The sequence below is a fragment of the Nipponia nippon genome, unplaced genomic scaffold (assembly GCF_047370975.1).
Source record: "Nipponia nippon isolate SJK-2023a ecotype South Korea unplaced genomic scaffold, ASM4737097v1 scaffold_4, whole genome shotgun sequence".
Taxonomy (NCBI): Eukaryota; Metazoa; Chordata; class Aves; order Pelecaniformes; family Threskiornithidae; genus Nipponia; species Nipponia nippon.
Genome location: NW_028262358.1, coordinates 12217631 through 12237653, shown reverse-complemented (window position 1 = coordinate 12237653; position 20023 = coordinate 12217631). Strand labels below are relative to the sequence as shown.

Here is a 20023-nt window from a genome sequence, read left to right as displayed (position 1 = left end):
TGCCATTGGCGGGAGAGCGGCGCATGCGCCGCTCTCCCGCCAATGGCAGGGACCGCCGGCCCCCGCGCGCTGAAGCAGGGCAAGCTGAAGAGGAGGGCGAGTGGGTGGAAGGGAAAGAGCCGACCAATGAGAGCTGGCAAGCCACGCCTCCTGCTCCGCGGCCACGCCACATGCTGCCTCGGGATTGGTTGCAGAGCCGGAAGTAAGGGATGGGCGCCACGCTAGAACGCTGAGGGGGGTGAGGGTTTCCCCGTCTCCTCAGGCGGCCCGCGGTGGTACCCTGTGGTGGGGAGAGGGAGACCGCGTCTTCCGCAGGGCCTTCGAGGTACCTCGGGGTCTCTACTCCCAGCCTCGCAGACGAAGTCCTCCTGGCAAATAACCCTAATTTACATTAAATATCTTTTGGTGAAACTTCTGCTTCTTTAGCTCAGTTTGCCGCCACGTCCCTAAACTGATGCCTGCAGAGCGAGATGAGCAGAGACGTCAGAGGCAGGGGATGCACCCGGGGAAGAGGCTTTCAGGGGTGGCGAGGCGGATGGCGAGGCAGAGGGCAGACAGGAGGGTGGAGAAGAATTCCCGAACCTGGTGAGCCAGCTCCTGTGATTCTCCCTGTTTTCTGAAGCCATAATGCTTTCAGAACAACCTTTTCTTTTGACCTACTTCTGCACTGCATGATTACAGCTGGTTGCCTCCTGGTGCTCTAAAGGATCACAGAGAATAAAACTTGCAAAGTTTAGTATCCACATTGTTTTAATACCAGGTTTAACTTTTTTTTTTTTTTTTTGGTAGTAAGATCTCGACTAGTTCAATCAACGTTGGACCAATTTATTCCCTATAAGGGCTGGAAACTTTATTTCTCTGAAGGTATTTTTAGACCAAATTTATATGTAGAAGTATTTTATTCCATTTTTTTCTAAAATTGGTTATAAGTAGAGGGGATAAGTTCAACAGAAAGCAACTGAAATTCATGTTTGTTATAGAAAAACATTAATACAGTAGCGATTTTGGTCTTGTGGTATACTGTAATCTCTGTGGGCTCCAAACTTTGGAAAGGAATCTTGAATAGTGTAAGATATGATCTTTCTTAAACCTGTTCAATTAGCCACATAAAACCTGCAGTCTGTCAAAGATTGGAATATACATACCTCTGCTGTACTTTTCTTGATCCTATGTGCTTGTCCTATGTCATCTTAGACAAAGTTCTGTTTTATAACAGGACGTTACTGTGATACTGTAGAGATCTGTCATCTTCCTCAGCTTTGGAATGCAGGAAAATAATGGAAGAGAAATTGCCTGTTTGTGTCATTTTGTGAAATGGAATTAATTATTTATGTCAATTATTAATGCAATTTGTTTCTAATTAGCTTATGCTGACAAGTCTCCTTTTGTCCAGAAGACTCAAGCCTTTGAAAAGTTTTTCATGCAACGCATTGAGCTTTATGATAAGGTAAAAGCAAAACAAAACACCTCCCCCCCACAACCTATTGTTGATACAAGAACATTACAGATTTTTTGTATTTTCTCCATCAAAAATAATCTCCATCATAGATATGAAATGTTTATGACATGATTTGGATGTGTTGTGTTTATAATTTGAAGTGTATTTCCTAACTGAAAATGTTTCACAGGATGAAATAGAAAGAAAAGGAAGTATTCTTGTGGATTATAAGGAACTGATACAAGACAGAGAATTAACTAAATCAATACCAAATATATCTACTGAGTTAAGGGATATGCCTCAGAAAATACTGCACTGCATGGGTCTGGCAATTCATCAGGTAAATATGATGTTCTAATACATAGAATAACCCTCACAAAGAATCAGTGGGACTTAAAGGTAATTATGTTATAAACCCCAAATCTCTGTTTTTCTGTCTCACAGAAATTTACTGTTTATTCAAAACTCAAACTCTTCCATCTCTCCACCATTTCTGTATGGCCTACAAAATCATGTTTTGAAAATGCTTTAGTCTTGGTGCATTTTGCTTACTCATCATCAAAGCAGTTGACTAAAACTAAGTGTGGTTCTAATATTTATGTTACTCCCTATTGGGAGTTCTAATTCCGGGTTGTTTTTTTTTAAATGTCCTGTGAGTTACCTGTGCTGTGTGTCCCACCTCATGCAGCGGAACCATGGCTCTGGTGGGTGAATGGTGAGCAGATTCAAGAATTCCTGGCTCTCTTGAATGTCTCTTAAAGTAGCAATTCACTGCTTCTTGACAGGCAAGTTCTCAGATGTTTGTGCTTCAGTCAAACAAAACTCCACACATTGGCCAGCATTAAAAAAATACTGTATACGTTCTTTTTCTTTTTTTTTAATTAAAGAAACAAACACAACAAATATGTTGATTTTAAATTCCATTTAAAGTGAAGCTTGAAACTGTTCAGAAGCAGAAAAACACTGTTTAGGGGCGGTCACTGGACAGCAGAGGGCTGTTTAGACTTCAGTAGGGGGTCTGATCTTAAAGGGTGGTAATCAAACTTAGTAGTAAATTGAATCCATACTACATTTGTGTCTGCCTTTCTCTTCTGTCTAGGTGCTAACAAAGGACCTTGAAAGGCATGCTGCAGAGCTGCAGGTACAGGAAGGATTACCCCTCAATGGAGAACCTATAATAAATGTGCCTCTCATTCATGCTAGGTAATGCATGTTGAGTCTTTGGTCTGTTTTCAGGAGGATCTATTTGTCTCTTGTCTAATGGCTGTCAGTGTCCATGCATGGTGCTGAAGGCTTCCTTATTTATTTCTTGAGAGACTTGACTCTGTGAAGCTATTACCAGGAAAAACAGTGTACATTTTGCTTTTTTCTTCACCGTGACAAAGGCTGAACTGTCATGAAGACAAAAGCGAAATGAAACCTGCTTATAAGCTGAACAAACAGCTTATAACTAGAAAAGTAACTTATAAGTAGAACAACTGTTCTGTGAAACATGTGTTGATTAAAAACAGAGAAATGTATTTAAATTTCTGCTGTTTACTGGAGAAGTTGGGAAGGCATTATGATCTAGCCTTTTGTTAGCAAAAGGCTCATCTTTGTAAGGAAGTTGATTTGGAGGGTGTAGACCTAAACTACAACTGGTAATATTTATTATTCCTTGGATGGCTGTTTTGACAGTGGTGTATGAGGATGTGTTATTTCATACTAGCTTAAATCTATTAAAGGATTACTGGTAGAAAGTCTCAAGAATATTAATTCTAATTAATTAAACTTTAATTTGAAATGAAGAAGCTGAGGTTACACTAATTCTGAACAAGCATGTGCTTAGAAGAATCATAATTACTGTTATTTTAAAAATGAGAGTTCCTTTGAGATCTTAATGAAACAAGCCCTTAGCACAATTATTTTTTTTTTCTTTATCAGGTGTAATGGAATCTCAGACTTCAGGAGTCTGAGAGGGACTAGGAGTATAAGCCCTATTTGAGTTTGTTTTGTTTTCTTTTTTTTCCTGCTGTTGCTGGTTTGCTACAAGAAAGCAGCATGTTTGTCACACTACATGGGGGTTTGTCACACTATAACATATTTTCAAGTTTTGCAATATTATAAAACTGCACCCTTTTAATTACACAGTAGAATGTGTTTAGGAAAAACTTGTGGCCAAAAAAATGTATATATATCTAAAATTCCAGGAGACAGCTATGGACCATTATCCTGTAGAGGAAAGTATTCAATAAGTCAATAAAATATCATGTTCCTAAAATGGTTCTGCAGCATAGGCAGGGTTGAACAATGAGATGGTGGTGTTCAGGGTCCTAAGCGGAGGGAGCAGAGAAAACCCTGGATTTCAGGAGCCAGACTCTTCTCATGGGTGCCCAGTGACAGGACAAGGGACAGTGGGTACAAATTAAAACACTGAAAATTACACGTAAACACAAGAAAACGTTATTTTACTGTGAGAGAAGTTGTCTAGTCTCCATCGCGAACATAATCAAAACTCAACTGGATGTGTACCTGGGCAACCTGCTCTAGCTGACTCTGCTTGAGCAGGAGGGTTGGACTAGACAATCTCATGAGGTCCACTCCATGATAAACAATTCTGTTTAAAGTTTGTTATTCTGAATTCTTTGGCTAGGTATTATTCTTTGTCATCCTTAACAAGGTGCAGTGTGTTGTACCTGATGACCGGTTCTTATGTCCTTGAAACACGAAAACTCGCGCTTCTTTTTGGAGCATAGACATAGTAAATCTTTGATCCTTTTGTGTTGCAAGACTACAAAAAATTCAGAGACGGTTACAGATGACTATAAAGTAATTTCTGTGGTATCACTAGTCTCAGTTGTTTACAGGAGGGAGATGTCACCATATAAACAAACTGTACAGCTGTCGAGGTATATACACTTGAGGAATATTAAACCTAACGCTACTTTCTAGAACAGGAATCAAAGACTATATGGTGGGTCCACAGACAAAATATTTCTAATCATTGCTCTGGATTACTGTTAATAGATTGGTGTGTAAGCTTGTTGTTGTTGGGTGTGGGATTTTTTTGTTTGTTTGGGTTTGGTAGGGTTTTTGGGTTTTGTGGGGGTTTTTTTTGTTTGTTTGGGTTTTTTTGTTCTGCATTCAAGTATGGTAAGCTTTCAAAATGTTAATGCCTAACTTTTGTGTAGGGTGTACAACTATGATCCTCTAACTCAGCTGAAAAACGTTCGGGCCAACTGCTATGGAAAATACATTGCCTTGCGTGGTACTGTTGTGCGTGTCAGTAACATTAAGCCTCTCTGCACTAAGCTAGCTTTTGTATGTGGCGCGTGTGGAGATGTTCAGAGTGTTCCTCTAACTGACGGGAAGTATACTCTTCCAACTAAGGTAAGTTAAAACCATTTAACTTCATACTTTTCCATTATCTGTAGTGATTTGACAAAAAGCAGCACCACTGGTATTAAAAAAAAAAAAATTCTAAAAAAAAAAAAAGCTAGGTTAAACAGCCAACACATTAGAAAAAATCAGACTTACCATGCAACTTTGTATTACTGCCTACTCTTGTTATTTGAAAAAAATGGATCCTGCCGAAACAAAAGCAGCATGTAGAAACTTCCTCAAATATCGGGGGCGGGGGGGGAAGGGAAATCTCTTTTCATTTCCATTTTACCAGTTATGTTTAAAAAGCCTCCTCCACCTCACTGTGGCGGTTTTCTATGCTTAGATTGGTTTTTTTGTGAGTTTTTGTTTAGAACTTTCTATTTTAATTTTACTGTTTATGAGTCAGGGTTCAGGTGTCTGTGCTTGATAGCTCTTCATTAATTATGTGCTAATTTGTGGTCCTAATTTAACTAGCTTTTTTCCTGAAATGGTGTTAATGAATCACATTGCTTTCTTTTTTTCTTTTTTTTTTTAAACCAAATAAGGCAATTTCAAATTATGATTTTAAAAAAACGTTGAGAATGAATTAGAATTACTGTTGTTACAGTGCCTTGTTCCTGAGTGCCGTGGCCGGTCCTTCACAGCTGACAGAAGCTCTCCTTTAACCACTACAGTGGACTGGCAGTCTGTTAAGTAAGCATCTCTTCCCTTCTGCAAGAATTTTAGCCCTATTTTTTAATGAATTTTTAAATGACTCTTATTACAGGACATTAATTAGAAAAAAACATATTTAGATGTCATTTGGCACAATAAGACTTTCGACACAGAGCACATGAACTTACAGAATCTGAATGTAAGAAGTGGAAAAAAGTAAGCAGATTCCTTTTTTTTCCAAGCTGACATCCTTACTGTAGTAAGCTAATGGGGTGGACAATAAACAACACGTCAAACTTTTCTGAACGTATATTATGGGGCAATAGTAGGATGGTCGTAGCGCTGATTGCATGTAGTAGGATGGAAGCTATGAAAACCAGAGCCATCATCCGCCTTCCTACACTTTAACATTGTTAATAGCTGTAGAAACAGTAACTTATCCCCTCATACCAAAGATCTCACAAATTTTAGGCATGCCTACTTGCTGATTAGACACACAAAGTAGATGAATGGACAGGTACAGCACTATTTCCTTCTACTGAGCGTACCTTAAGGACTGGGGAACACAATCAATACCGCTTCAAACTAAGATTATTTTTTTTTTTAAACCCTCAAATTTACTTTCAGTTCATTCAAGTCAACTGGCACAGCTGACCAATGTGATTTAATAGGGCTTTTCTAGCTGACTTACAGCTCATTAAAAGAAATCATTAAATAATAGATACAACCAGAAATGATTGAGAAAAGCTGCAAAGAGCACAAACTGAACATTTCTCAAAGGACTCAGTTATGGTAGGAGGAATTTCCAAAAAGCTATTATATTGAGTAGGTTTAATATATGAACTATACTAGTGCTCGGATAAAACAACTGCTTTGTAATACAAATTTTGAAGAGTGCTTGCTGCAAAAGAATAAGATTATTAAAATTACATGGTGTAACATGGAATGAGCCACCCTGTCACTTTTTGACTACCCTGTTGCATTACAACAAGAACTTGTTAATTGCCAGCCTTTTACAACTATACAAAGAGTGAGCTACTGTTCTACTATTCTTGTCATGGTCTGAGGAATTTTTTAGGCTTTGCTAGGGTTAAAATGCCAATTAAGCATTCATCAGGGCAATAATGTCTGACCTCCTTAATTTTTGTATATGAGGTCCATCTTATTTCATGTACTGTACTTATTTCTACACGAACATGCTCATCAGTGCTAGAAGATCTGAATTTCAACATTATTATTTCTGGAGTTCATAGTTATTGTCTTTCTGGGTTTTATGGATAATATATACCCATTTATTAAAGTCTGAACTAAAAAAGTCTGTTTCTTCAAATTCAGCCCTGCTGTTGCTAGTGTTTGTCGGGGCATTTCTGCTGTCTGCTGTCTCCCTTTTCAGTTGGGAAAGGATTGGTTGGAAGCACACAGCTGCAGATCTTGTATGCCGTAATTGAATCGGAAGTGCTATGCATGAAGTGTATGCTCACCTTGTGTTTTGCAGGGTGCAGGAACTCATGTCAGATGATCAGCGAGAAGCAGGCCGAATCCCTCGCACGATTGAATGTGAACTGGTTCAAGATCTTGTGGACAGCTGTGTCCCAGGAGATATGGTCACAATTACAGGGATAGTAAAGGTGTCGAGCACGGAGGAAGGTAAAATACATCATCTGAGAACACCTTGTTCCTAGGGTGGGGATCTTTCTAGTGATTACACAAGAGCAACAACAGCCATCTGCCATAATTTGAGACCTCAAAGTTGTAAACGCATTAAGTGTATATTTCCCAAAGTTTTATAACGAGAAGTTATTTTGAAAAAGCCAGAAGCAGTGCTGTCCAAGAGGAGCACTGTCTCTAATATCCGCTGATAGAGAGAGGGTTTCACAACCTACTGGTCTGTATGCAACTGTGGTCCTGAATCTGAAGTGCCAGTCTGACATCTGCTGGTTTAGTATGTCAGCTGATAGGAGAGCCTTCTCTGGACCACTAATGTAAGGGGGACATCCCTTTTTCCTAAAGTGTCTCTGAGAGACTTCTTTTTTTTTCTTTTTTTTTTCTCGAAGTGAGGCTGTAATAGAGTATATTGCAGAGAACTGCAGTACTGATTTACTGTGAGATCACATTCTCTGCTCAGTAATCATTGGGGGATATAGAAAATGATTATTAAGCTACATATTTAAATCTTCTGCACTATGGATTTTTTTTTCGTCTGAATATTGAGTGGAAACATTTTATATTCAACTTATTTGACTAGAATAATGTAATAATTCAAAATTCGTGGGAAAACTTCATTTATTCTGGGAGAAAATTCTCTCTATACACATATACCCTCTTAATCCAGCAAAATATTTTATTGCATGCCTAAACTTAAAGAACAACTGTAACTAGAAACTTACTTTGCATCAATTTTTGAAAATGTGATGTTCAGTTACCTAAATATGAACATTTTGCACATGACTGTACTTAATATTTCTTAATTACCCTATGCCAGTTGTAAATAACATCAGTACTTAAGGATATAAAAAATATTCCTTCATCCTTTCTCAATTTTTCTAACAGGAGCTTCTAAAAATAAGAATGACAAGTGTATGTTCTTGTTGTACATTGAGGCAAATTCTGTCAGCAACAGTAAAGGACAAAAACCAAAGAATTTTGATGATGAGACTCTTCAAAGATCGTTCATGGAGTTTTCACTTAAAGACCTCTATGCTGTTCAAGAAATTCAAGCTGAGGAAAATCTGTTCAGGCTCATTGTGAAGTAAGTTTTGTCGGACCTAGACTAGGTCTAGGATTAGACTTCTCAATCAGCATGACCAACTTCAGACAAATGTGACAGCTAATCTTAAAGCTATGAAATGTCTAAGGCTTCTGCAATAGACACCACAGAGATTTAACAAACTAGTGGGCAAGGGGCTTGGGAGGAAGTGTTCAGTTCAACCCTGAGACAGAAAGCCGCAGGTAAAAAAAAAAAAAAAAAAACAACAAAAAAAAAACCAAACCAACAACAAACAAAAAAACACCAGTTAATTTTGCTCATCACTGAGCAAATTCAACTCACAAGTACTGTTTTGTTCTCTGCTCTGCTTTTCTGCAGCAGAGGAAAGAGGTGTGAGAACTGAGCAGAGGGTGTGAAAGACCCTGCATTCAGACAGAGAAGTACTTTTCTAGCTGGGGTGTCCCTCGGGTCCTCCCAATGGAGTCAAAGAACAGGAAACTAGAACCTTTAAAATGAGGGTTACAGGTAGCTACTTGATTAAGATAATAGGTGCAGAAACCACTGGGAAACTGATTCTCCTCTGTATTTATGTGAACTCGGATGAAAGGCTTTTCTTCTTTCAAGCATATCTGGTTATCTGAAAAATTCAAGAAATTTGCTGCTGATTTAAACTGATTCTGTTAGAAATTCAGCAACAGCTAACCAAAAATTTTATATGTTTATAGAGGTATTGTATGACAAGAGAGACAGAACAACTGATTATTTAATAGTAATACAAGATTTATAGTCCCCTTATGTTAGTGTTCTTTGTTTTTCAGCTCTCTTTGTCCTGCAATCTATGGCCATGAGGTAAGTAATTTAACAGCTCTGCTTGCGACTTCAGTTTGAAATGTTTACGCCCCAGTAAACTTGCAAAGGATTTATAAAGCTTCTCTGGGTGGGGGGAAGGGGCAGGGACTGTATTTACAGGTGACTGTGACTCACAGTCACTTTCAGTGACAAGGAGGTGGCAGCCTTTTACCCTTAAGTTCAGACATCTGGAAGGAAAGGGTTATTACCGCCAATTCTAGGGAGCTCTCAGTATTGGTCACCATGATCAAATACTTACTAGTGTTGGTATGTACCACCACAGATTGTAAAGGCAGGTTTGGCCCTGGCGTTATTTGGAGGATGTCAGAAGTTTGTAGATGACAAGAACAGAATCCCGGTGCGAGGAGATCCACATGTTCTGGTCGTTGGAGATCCAGGATTAGGAAAAAGTCAAATGTTGCAAGTATGGGTTGACTTATTTCTATTGTCTGATTGTATTTTTCTCCAATTCCTTGCTATCTTGACTTCTTCTAAGCATGGTAGGATAGCTGCGCTAAGACCCAAGGGTTGCTTGAGCCTGGCTGGAGCTATCTTTTCATGTAGGATGCCTCAAATAAGGAATAGTACTCAAAGGGGTCCCCTGCTGTCCTCTCCTTCCAGGGAGCCTTGCAGAAGGGATCAGGCCTGTTAAAAGTTACAAAGCAGGTATACTTGCTCAAGCCTGTGAGCTTTCAAGTATAGGCTTGTTGTCCTGCCCTTATACAGGGTTTGTTTTTTTTTTTTTTTTTTCGCCAACACTTTTCCCCAGTCAGGAGTTTCACTCCTGCCTATCTTCATTTAGCTGATCCGTTGTCAAATAAAATAAGTACACTCTTGGAACTAATGCAACTTTAAATGCCATGTCACTGACCTTCTGTGAGGTTTACTTCCATTCTCTTACCTGATTTCTATGTTGCTAGCACAGATCTCTGCTTTTTGGGAAACGGACTTGCTGCTGCGTTTGGGTTTTAATCTTTGTGGGCATTTCTGCATGACTGTGACAAAATCAGTTAGTAACAGAATCTTTTCATCTTAAACTGAATGGTTTTAAAGTTGCATGTCATTTTTTTTCCTATGGTTACTGTGAAGTGAAAGAGGGACAGTTCACCTAGACCTGCAGCATTGCATACCTCATTTAAAAAGTCCAATTCTTTCTAATGTGGACATGTTACGTTAGGATATGACTTGCAATAACTTAACCAAAGTGATGGATTTGCATGCAAGCATTTTGGCAAACAAATTTTTAAATTATTTTTTCATTGAATGGGGACTCTCTAGCATACGGTAGATGATTTGTTTTTTCACATTGTTACTAAATAATGGAATACCATTCAAGAAAAGCTAGTAATCTGTTCCTCAGATAAGACCCTGAGACAAGGCTCCTCTCAGTCATTGCTGTCACAGGAAAAAAAATCCAAAGGAGAAAACCAAAGCTGTGTAGGAGCCAGGTTTTTTTGTTTGGTTGGATTTTTTTATTCAATACTCAGTGCCTGTCACATCTGGCACTGAAAAAATGTGCTTTGGGTGTCACCTTTTAAATAAAATAGAGGTACCAGTAACTATAGAGATCTACGGGGAAAATCCAGTTATGATAACTGTATTCTATGCAAATTTAACTGCAACATGTCTGTGTTTTGCCAGTCTATGTGAAATTTCTTGAAGCTTACCATGCTTTGCTTTTCTAGTTCATATTTCAAATTGTAAGCTGCTTTCTGGATACTAGAGGCATGGACAAGACTAGGACTGTCCTTCATCCCCTAGTTGTGGGGAGAGCTATGCATGCTTCCTTTGAAGCAGCTTGTGTTGGGCACTCAGACAGCATGTTAGTCTAAATAGACCTTGGGGTCTGAAAGAGAAACTCTATATCTGCAATTCCGTGACGGACAGCATGTCCCCAAGCATTTCAATATACTTTAAAATGTAAATGTTGTACCCAAAGCCCTAGTAGTTTTGATAACATGTAGACATGGTTGTGTGCAAATATTGTGACCAAAGTTATTTCTACTGTTTTGCAGAAGTAAGTCTTTTTGGGGTTGGAGGGAGTTATAACTTTACTGTTGGGCCACGTTAAGTAGAAGGGAATAAATTTGGATGTGCTTTGAATTGTTTCTCTAGAATAAGGCTTATCAAATTCTTCACCTTGGGGAGGGAAAAAGTATTTCTTTCTCTTCTAGGCAGTGTGTAATGTTGCTCCTCGAGGTGTGTATGTTTGTGGTAATACTTCCACCAGCTCTGGCCTGACTGTTACACTGTCTAGAGATGGCACTTCTGGAGATTTTGCCTTGGAAGCTGGTGCTTTAGTGCTTGGAGATCAAGGTAATACTTGTAATGCCACAGGTTTGGCATGAACAAACATGGAGGGGCTTGTGCTGCTGCGTCTGAGGTTAACTACAGTGCTTGCATAATTGTGGACTAAAAATGTAAATTTGAAGTATGATATTGGCTTTCCACATCTTGGGAAGTTCTGAGCTTCTCCAGTGACTTCTCTGGAGGTGGTTGCTGCTTTCCTAGGGCTTAGGATGTGCAGGAAACTGGAGCCTTACCTAATGTGTCAAAGAACTAGGATTTCCTTGTTGAGAAATCTCTTGACTTAATGGCAGCTACTGGATTCTTACCGTTTTTGAAAAATAGCTGGCTTATGAGATTTGTCATCTATTTCTGTTTTTAAAAAGCTTGTTTTGCCATCTTACTGTGTAATCAAGACACTGCTTCCACAAGCCAGGCCAACTTCGTAATTGTTCAGCTGCAGCAGCATGAAATGAAAACAATCCTTGCTGAAATGGAGACTTGGTCCGATGTCTCCTGCAGTCCCTAAGATGTTAGGCTGGACTTCTGATGGATTGTAACATACAATCTATCAGACTATACAATCAGCACTGGATTGTAGCATACACTTGTCCATCAGTTAACGTGTTTTCTAATAAGTCTTTGTCTTGTCTTAATTGGTTGCAGGTATTTGTGGGATAGATGAATTTGATAAGATGGGAAACCAGCATCAGGCTTTGTTGGAAGCCATGGAACAGCAAAGTATCAGCCTTGCCAAGGCTGGCATTGTTTGCAGTTTGCCAGCTCGGACGTCTATTGTTGCTGCAGCAAACCCAGTTGGAGGACATTATAACAAAGCCAAAACAGTGTCTGAGAACTTAAAGTGAGCACTTTCTGAAATGCTGCTTATATAGTTTACATTCAGGAGTAGGTGCTTCTGGAAGTCTTGTAGTTTGTATGTATTGCTTTCTAGTTTCCTGGAGCTTGAACACATACTTACTATAATAATTTTCCGTGGCTTTTGAGAGAGAAATTGCTGTTCTACTTTATTCTGAATGAATGGGACAGGATTTTTTAAGTGTTTTTGAAGTGGAGCAGAATTGCTGTAATTTTTCCACTTTATGAGCATTGTGTGCTTTTCTTGTCTTTACTCTAGAATGGGGAGTGCTTTACTGTCAAGATTTGATTTAGTTTTCATTTTGCTGGACACCCCAAATGAAGATCACGATCACTTGCTGTCTGAGCACGTGATGGCAATCCGAGCTGGAAAGCAGGCAGCATGCAGCAGTGCTGTTGTGACTCGTACCAACACGCAGGAGCGCTCTCTTCTTGAAGTCATTTCAGATCGACCATTGCTTGAAAGACTAAAGGTAGGACTTGCCCTGTGACTGTTGCTATGCCCCTTCCTGTGGTGTTCCTTGCATTGGAACCTGGCAACCCTGACCTGCTGGATGTCCTCTGTCTCCCACTCCCATTCTTCTCATGATAATTGGCTCTGAATTAAAGAGGAAACATTTAAAGCTCTAGCCACCGGTTTCTAGCTAACATTACCCCCTCTGCTGGAGCTGCTAAAGATGGGTCTCAAGCCATCTTCATCTCCACACAGAAGAGAATTTATTAGCTGAGCTGGTTTGGGGTTGGTTGTTGTTTTTTTTTTTTTTTTTTCAGTTGTGGTGGTGAGAAGACACTTTGCATGAGATGCTCTAAAGCAAATTTGCTGTGTTAGATTTCAATAAAGAGCTACAGAACTAGGCTGGATATAATAATTTGATATAACGCGATGTGCTGTGAAGTATTGAATCTGAATAAAGCAGTGTGTGAACAAATCCTTGGGCATCTGCAACTCATGACAGAATTGAGGATTATAGGAGAGAAAGCATATTTTCTTACTAAACTTAAGTGATCAGTTTGAGAGCTGGTATTGTCGAATGCCAGGTCTTGAAGGAATATCCCCTACTGGAGCTAAACACATGCACTTCTGGAAATGGGATATCAGCAGTGACGGTTTAATCTTCTGTGGAGATATATCTTATAACAATTGGGAAATTGGATTTTCTCTTTTTGAGAAAGAATTCTTGATATAGTTAAATCGTATTTGGCACTCCTTATCATTGGAAATGAGAACTTTCAGCTGCTTTTTCTGAAATGGCCAAATGTGTTTAATTACACATCTAAGCATAGTGTATGGACTTTTTAAGTACACAGTTCATATATGAAGCACTAAAGCCCTTACAGTGAAGATTTCACTCGATAAAGCATAGAAGATAAAGATTTTATGTTAAAATTTGTATTGTATAGGGTTCTGACAGACAGAAATCTAAGCTCTTTGTAATTGGGTTAGATCTTACCAGGAGAAAACTTTGATGCCATTCCACATCAGCTGCTGAGGAAGTACGTCGGATATGCTCGGCAGTACGTTCACCCAAATTTATCTCCAGAAGCTGCTCAGGTCCTCCAGGAATTCTACCTTGAGCTCCGGAAACAGAACCAAGGAGCAGACAGCACACCAATCACCACGAGGCAGCTAGAGTCACTGATTCGACTTACAGAGGTAAATGCAAGCTGTAATACTTGATTGAAAGCAAAGAAATTATTCTTAAACTACTACTGATATCCTATAATTTTTGGCAGCTTCTTCACGGCTATGTTTTTTTGTTGTGTTTAAAAAAAAAAAAAAAGTGAGAATGCAAGAGACTTACAAATGCTTAAGAGCTACTGTTGCTTAAAGCCTCTTATAAACTAAAACACCCTTGAGGGGTGGCAAGAGAATCTATCACATTCTCCTAAAAGGAGAAAAAGTAGGTGCAGGCAGGGACAAGCTGCTGCCCATCTTCAACTTAAACTGCCACTGTTTTCCCTAACACTATACCTTAATAACACTATTTGTGATCTGCTGCTTCCCAAGAATGCACTGTTAAAAAGAAAATGCACTCGAAGCTACAGCCTAATAATGTGAGTATGCAGGAGATGACATTGAAACACTATAAAAAAATAGAGGAATCTTCCTCTAAATCCTGTAGGCTCAGGTTCCATCTCTGCTCCTAAAATTCGTGCTTGTTGTAGGGTGATTGTAGCCTTTTTTCACATCAACTATAATATATCTGAAATATACCTTTGTGGGGTTTTTTGTTTTGTTTTAAGGCACGATCAAGGCTGGAATTAAGGGAGAAAGCTACCAAGGAAGATGCTGAGGATGTAATAGAAATAATGAAATATAGGTAATATACACTGCTTTAAAAAATAAATAAAGCATTACGGTGCTATTCATTCAAAACTTTTTTTTAAATGCAGATATGCAAACACAGTGAAGAAATTATGAAGAAATTATCAAGTTTAGGCCCATTGATACTAATATTCAGATTTGTTAGCTCTTCTTTAAAAACTGACAGCAACCCTAAGTTGATTGCTAAGGCCTTTGCGTTGTATCATTGTAGCGGTGATGTATACCAGTGCACAGTAACTTAGACACGAGGCGCTGCCAAAGGTTTTTCTCTCGTGTGATTACTCTCTGTTGTTGCAGTTGAAAAATTTAAGTTCAAAAGTGATTTGGACAGATGTTTAGTCTACGTTCCCTAGATAGTGACTTTCTTACTAGGAGATGGTTTCCTATGTGGCTTCTGAAAGCTTTCTCAAGCAGTTATGTTTCAGGAAGGAAATTAATGTACTCTTGCTTTTACCTCCTGTTGATTTTTTTTTTTTTTATATATATATTTTTTTAGCATGCTGGGAACCTACTCTGATGAGTTTGGAAAACTGGACTTTGAACGTTCACAGCATGGGTCTGGGATGAGCAATCGGTCACAAGCAAAAAGATTTGTTTCTGCCCTTAACAGTATTGCAGAGAGAACTTACAACAATCTCTTTGACTTGCAACAGCTTCGACAGATTGGGAAGGAGCTACAAATACGAGTAAGTTTGGAAATCAAGCATTTCTTCAACAACAAACTGCAAGACCAGTCAAAATTATTTATTGCAAAATGGGAAGTGGAAAAGGTACACCTGTTGTGCCTCTGCAATGAACAGAAATAAGCAGTGTTTGCTGCTTTTAGGCTGAACGCTCTTCCTGAATTGCCTTTGTAAGCTTTACTCATCTTACTAGCTGTTTGACAATAACTACTCCTTGCACTAGTAAGGGTTGGTTCTGCTTCTGAAGCCGGTCCTTAGCAAGATTCTGTTTTGTTTCATGAAAGGCAATTTTGGTTTCGGTATACTTTACTTCCTCTGCCTCCCCAGAGGACACACCTATTTTTTTGTTCCCTAATTTAGACTGTTGGGATGTCCGTGTTCTACTTCAGCAGCGCAGTGACGCTTCTGCTTGGCCTTCTCTGGCCCAAATATGCCTTTTGGGTTTTCATTCCTGCTTCAAGCATCCTAATATCGTAACTTGATAGGAACATCATGTAGGACAGATGGCCACAGATGTGGTTTATTCTGTAATTGATTTGCATTCTGTACTTGTGGGGGACTTCAGCCAGACAAAAATATCGATAGCTAATTCTACTTTTTGCTTCATGATAAAAAGCTTTAAATGCTAATTTAAAACTTAAAACTGGATTTCAGGTGTAATGAGTGAAAAGTAGTGACAATTTCTCTTTATGGAACTTAAGGGCAATAATGCTGTTCTCTCTATTACCTGGTTAACCTACTTTGGCCTGCTGGGGCGAGACGGCTTCAGTCTCCAAACTTGTTCAAATGTTGACTATACGTAATCCTGTCTGACAGAACATGTTATTGCCAGCTCTCTTATCGCATGATCATTCATTGATGCAGCGACTAGTTACCTATAGCTAATTCAATTAATTCTAATTTTCCCTTTATATATAGAATATTTTTTGCCCAAAGTTCTATACCTGTAACAAATACTTGGAAATCAGTGAGAGCTGTAGAAATCGGACTTTTCTTTGCTGGATACTTGTGTTTCAGAACTCAGATTTATACATAGGTTACTCTATTTTTTCTGCATGTCATAAAGTGCGTAAATAAAGCACAAAAGGGTGCAACTGACTGTATGCCACCTCCTAGTAGGTCAGCCGTTTGCTAAGGAAACTAACCTATTCTTAGCTCACTTTATTTCATTAAGTTCTTTCAAACTGTTTATGTTGCTTTACATCAGATAAAATGTCATTCTTCCAACTTGATATTTATATTTATCTTTTTCTTTTTTTCTCCCAGGTGTCTGATTTTGAAAGCTTTATTGGATCCCTAAATGATCAGGGTTATCTTTTGAAAAAAGGTTCAAGAGTTTATCAGCTTCAGACTATGTGAAAAGAGCCGCTGTGATAAACTTTCTTGAGACATAATCATTACATCTGGAATGGACGGATGGACCTGCAGCAATGAAGCACGCTGAACTGCAGCCTGCCAGGGTAGTTGATGCACTGCGGGTGCTGGCGCTTACTGAGGTGTGAGATTTGTCTGCGGTGCCCACAGGCTTGCTTTAAGCTGCTGTAGGACAAACTGACACATGGTATCGCTGCTTGACTCATCCCATAAGTCTGCTAGCCCAAGCGATTCTGTGTGAGACTAGCATGTACTTCATCATCCTTGAGGAGTGGAAAGCGTATTTTATATTGACATTATCACAGTGCCATAACAGATTTTACTTCTAAAAGAGATGTGGGACCCATGCTTTTAAAACCAGAAATCTTTCATGAAAAGATGATGAGATGTGGTTTTTGGCATTGTAGTTCATTTGAGGAATTTAAAGTATAGAAATGTTTCAAAAAATTTGGGAGCCTTCTGGTTGAGACAACACAGCTTTGCAGCTGTAAGAAGTGATACCTTATTGAAACTGATGTGATTTTCTGCTTTGCAGCTCTGTATTTATTGATCTTTGTAGCTGAGATTTTATTTGAAATGCAAGTCTGATTTAAGAAAATATCCTTATTACAATATTTAATTTTTAAAACAGGAATTGGATTTTATTTGTCTTTCATTAAACTTTATATATGAGAAATCTGTGATTTGTTCAAGAGTGTTAGACAGTAATAGTGAACACTGGTGTGGGTGTTAATGGCCGTTACAAGATGTATAACACAAACATGTTATGTATGTTTCTGTGTGTCATCTCCGTGGTCACGCAGGTGACACCACAGGGTGCCCCATGGTGTGTACCCTCTATATCCTCCCTCTTGAGCAGAGGAACATTTACGCCTAATAGCTGAGATACTGATCTGTACAAGTGGGGAGTAGGACCTATCCTCTTTGTGTTGCTGGACCTCCCAGGACAGTTTCTCCACAGCTGAGATGAGGGAGGAAGAGAGATTTTCTTCATATTCCCGGAGCTGGCCAGCCAATTCATCCACTGTTGGTTCCTCTCCATCTTTCCGGGTCAGTATTGCCAACGAGTTGGCATACAACAATGGTATGCTCCATACAAACTTCTGCCATATGGGTCGTGTGTACTGGATTTCATCTGGATCTTTGGATAACTGCTCGTTGTCCAGGTCACTATAAATCATTTCCAGCACGGCTAATTCCCTCAGGTACTGGATACCTCTCTCCATGGTGGCCCACTTGCCTGGGTGACATACAACATCTTCCTTGAAGGGATATCTTTCCTTCACGCCTGACAGGAGTCACCTCCAGAGGCTGAGGGCTTGTGCCCCTTTTCCAATCGCTTTGTCAATGCCCCCTTCCCTAGAAAGGGATCCCAGCTGCTTGGCTTCCCTACCCTCTAATTCCAGGCTCCTGGCCCTGTTATCCCAGCATCGCAGCAGCCAGGTGACAACGTGCTTGCCTGGACAACAGCTGAAATCTCTTCGCATATCTTGCAGCTCGCTCAGGGATAGGGATTGGGTGTTTACTGTCTTGTTTACGAGTTCTTCCTCTTCTCATGATGGCCCTGCCTTTTCATCATCTGTTACTTAAATGAGCTGACTTCCGCTTCCAAGATTTCTTCTTGTGTATGAGGGTGACTGATACCGGCACGGGTTGGTTCTCTGGTTCAGCTGCAGTGCTAGTCGCCGGGGCTGGCGTAGCCGCAGCGCCACTCATTTTGTCGTCGGATCTAGAGACCTTCTCTTCCCCTTGAGGCTACTGAATAGTGTTGAACAGGGCTCGGTAGGCATGGGCCAGGCCTCAGCATGTTGCAGTGATTCATGTCTCTGGAATTGCCAGGGTGACAGCATACTTTTTCTAAATATTTCACTAATTTTTCAGGATTCTGCACTTATTCGGGGTAAAGCTCCAAAACACTGGAGGTGCCCACTGTCCTAGGTACTCTGCCACTCCTAACTATCCAGCCTCGGGGTAGATCTCTGAGTGGTATTCTTAAATAGTTGTTGGAATATCCCTTTGGCCAGTTTGGGTCAGCTGCCCTGGCTGTGCTCCCTCCCAGCTTCTTGTGTATCTCCCGCCTACCTATGCCTAAACCTTCCTGCTATCCTAGGAAACCCCGCCTTTCCTTATCTTAGGTGTACAGCCAGTCAGTAGAGCATGAGAAGCTGACAAGTTCTTGACTTGGTGTAAGCACTACTTAGCAACAACTAAAACACCAGTGTGTTATCAACATTATTCTCATACTAAATCCAAAACACAGCACTATACCAGCTACTAGGAAGAAAATTAACTCTATCCCGGATGAAACCAGGACACTGTGTAACTCTGTTCCTGCCACAGAAGAACGTGTGTTCTGCAAGGGTAAAGTGCTGAATGTTTCCTGACTTTTATGACATCAGAATCATGGTCTAGTGCAATAAAATGGCAGATGAGAAGCTTTCAGTGTAAGCATTTGGGGGGAAAAAAAAAAAATTCAAGAATGCATTGCTGATCCTTCTGTTTTCCCCCTTTTATTTCTAAGGTAAGACATGATACATAAATTGTAAGGTAAGAAAATAAGCTTCATTATTTCTGCCTTTTTTATTAAGTGACATAAAGATCTGATCTACAGCATGCTTCCACAGCAATTTTTGTGTGAAAATACAAACTTTACAGAAGTGAAAGAACATGTTAAACTGCTCAATGCTGCCTCCGTGTGAACCTACTTCAGTATACTTGAAATTGAGAACTAATTTGAAGGATGAGATGCTTAAGAGAAAACCAAGAAACTATAGCTCTACATACGAACTCTTAAGTGGCAAGCAGTCTGCTCTTCCCAGGATTTGTTTGCTTGTTATGGTAACTGTGCTTAATGGCTTTTTTTTTTTTAATGTATGAACCGTATGGGCATACAGTAGTTGTCATCTGTCCGTGATTGTTAGCATTCAGGCAGCACAGGAGACACACCTTCTTGCAAATTGGGAGTTAATCCCACATGAGGAGGCAACCTATTGTATCAACCAATGGGAAGCAGGTGTTAGACATTGATTTTAATCTTTGCCAACAGATTAATGCAGGGTTTGGGTTTGTTTTTTTTTTGTTTTCCACATATAAGAAATCTTCTCAGACTTGGCCAATATAACCAGGATATAACGGGTAGGGAACAGAACTGAAATTTCAGGAGCGGGGTTCCACCACCCCTTCTCTGGAGTTCTGGGGCCTGTGCTCAGAACCACAGAATGGCAGAGGTGGGAAGGGACCCACCTCCCTGCTCAAGCAGGACCACCCAGAGCCAGGTGCCCAGGTCCATGTCCACTTGGCTTTTGAGTATCTCCACAGCTGGAGACTCCATTCTCCGCAGAGGTGCTTTCCAGTCGGTAGGCCACCAGCATGTCCTGGGGCCTGGGGTTACCCCTCCCCAGGTGCAAGACTTTGTATTGCCCCTTGTTGAACTTCATGAGGTTCCTGTCAGACCAATTCTCCTGCCT

At 39.9% G+C, this 20023-nt stretch overlaps 1 protein-coding gene across 4 annotated transcripts; it reads left to right on the top strand.

Annotated features, from left to right (window-relative positions):
- Positions 1-126: 126 nt before the first annotated feature.
- On the top strand, positions 127-17176 carry MCM8 (minichromosome maintenance 8 homologous recombination repair factor). 4 transcript variants are annotated; one of them, XM_087775526.1, is made up of 19 exons: positions 127-202; positions 427-585; positions 790-864; positions 1365-1447; positions 1629-1778; positions 2538-2641; positions 4609-4807; positions 5409-5494; positions 6951-7102; positions 8006-8204; positions 8981-9011; positions 9295-9435; positions 11186-11327; positions 11964-12159; positions 12433-12646; positions 13618-13827; positions 14418-14494; positions 14996-15185; positions 16449-17176. In XM_087775526.1, exons 2-19 carry the CDS (start codon positions 471-473, stop codon positions 16539-16541), a joined length of 2457 nt encoding a protein of 818 aa, XP_087631652.1. In that variant the 5' UTR covers positions 127-202; positions 427-470; the 3' UTR covers positions 16542-17176. The 4 variants fall into 4 exon arrangements, with proteins under 4 accessions (XP_087631652.1, XP_087631651.1, XP_087631653.1 ...); XM_087775525.1 differs by lacking the exon at positions 127-202 and adding an exon at positions 215-325; XM_009467606.2 differs by lacking the exon at positions 127-202 and having other exon boundaries at positions 228-585.
- Positions 17177-20023: the final 2847 nt, after the last annotated feature.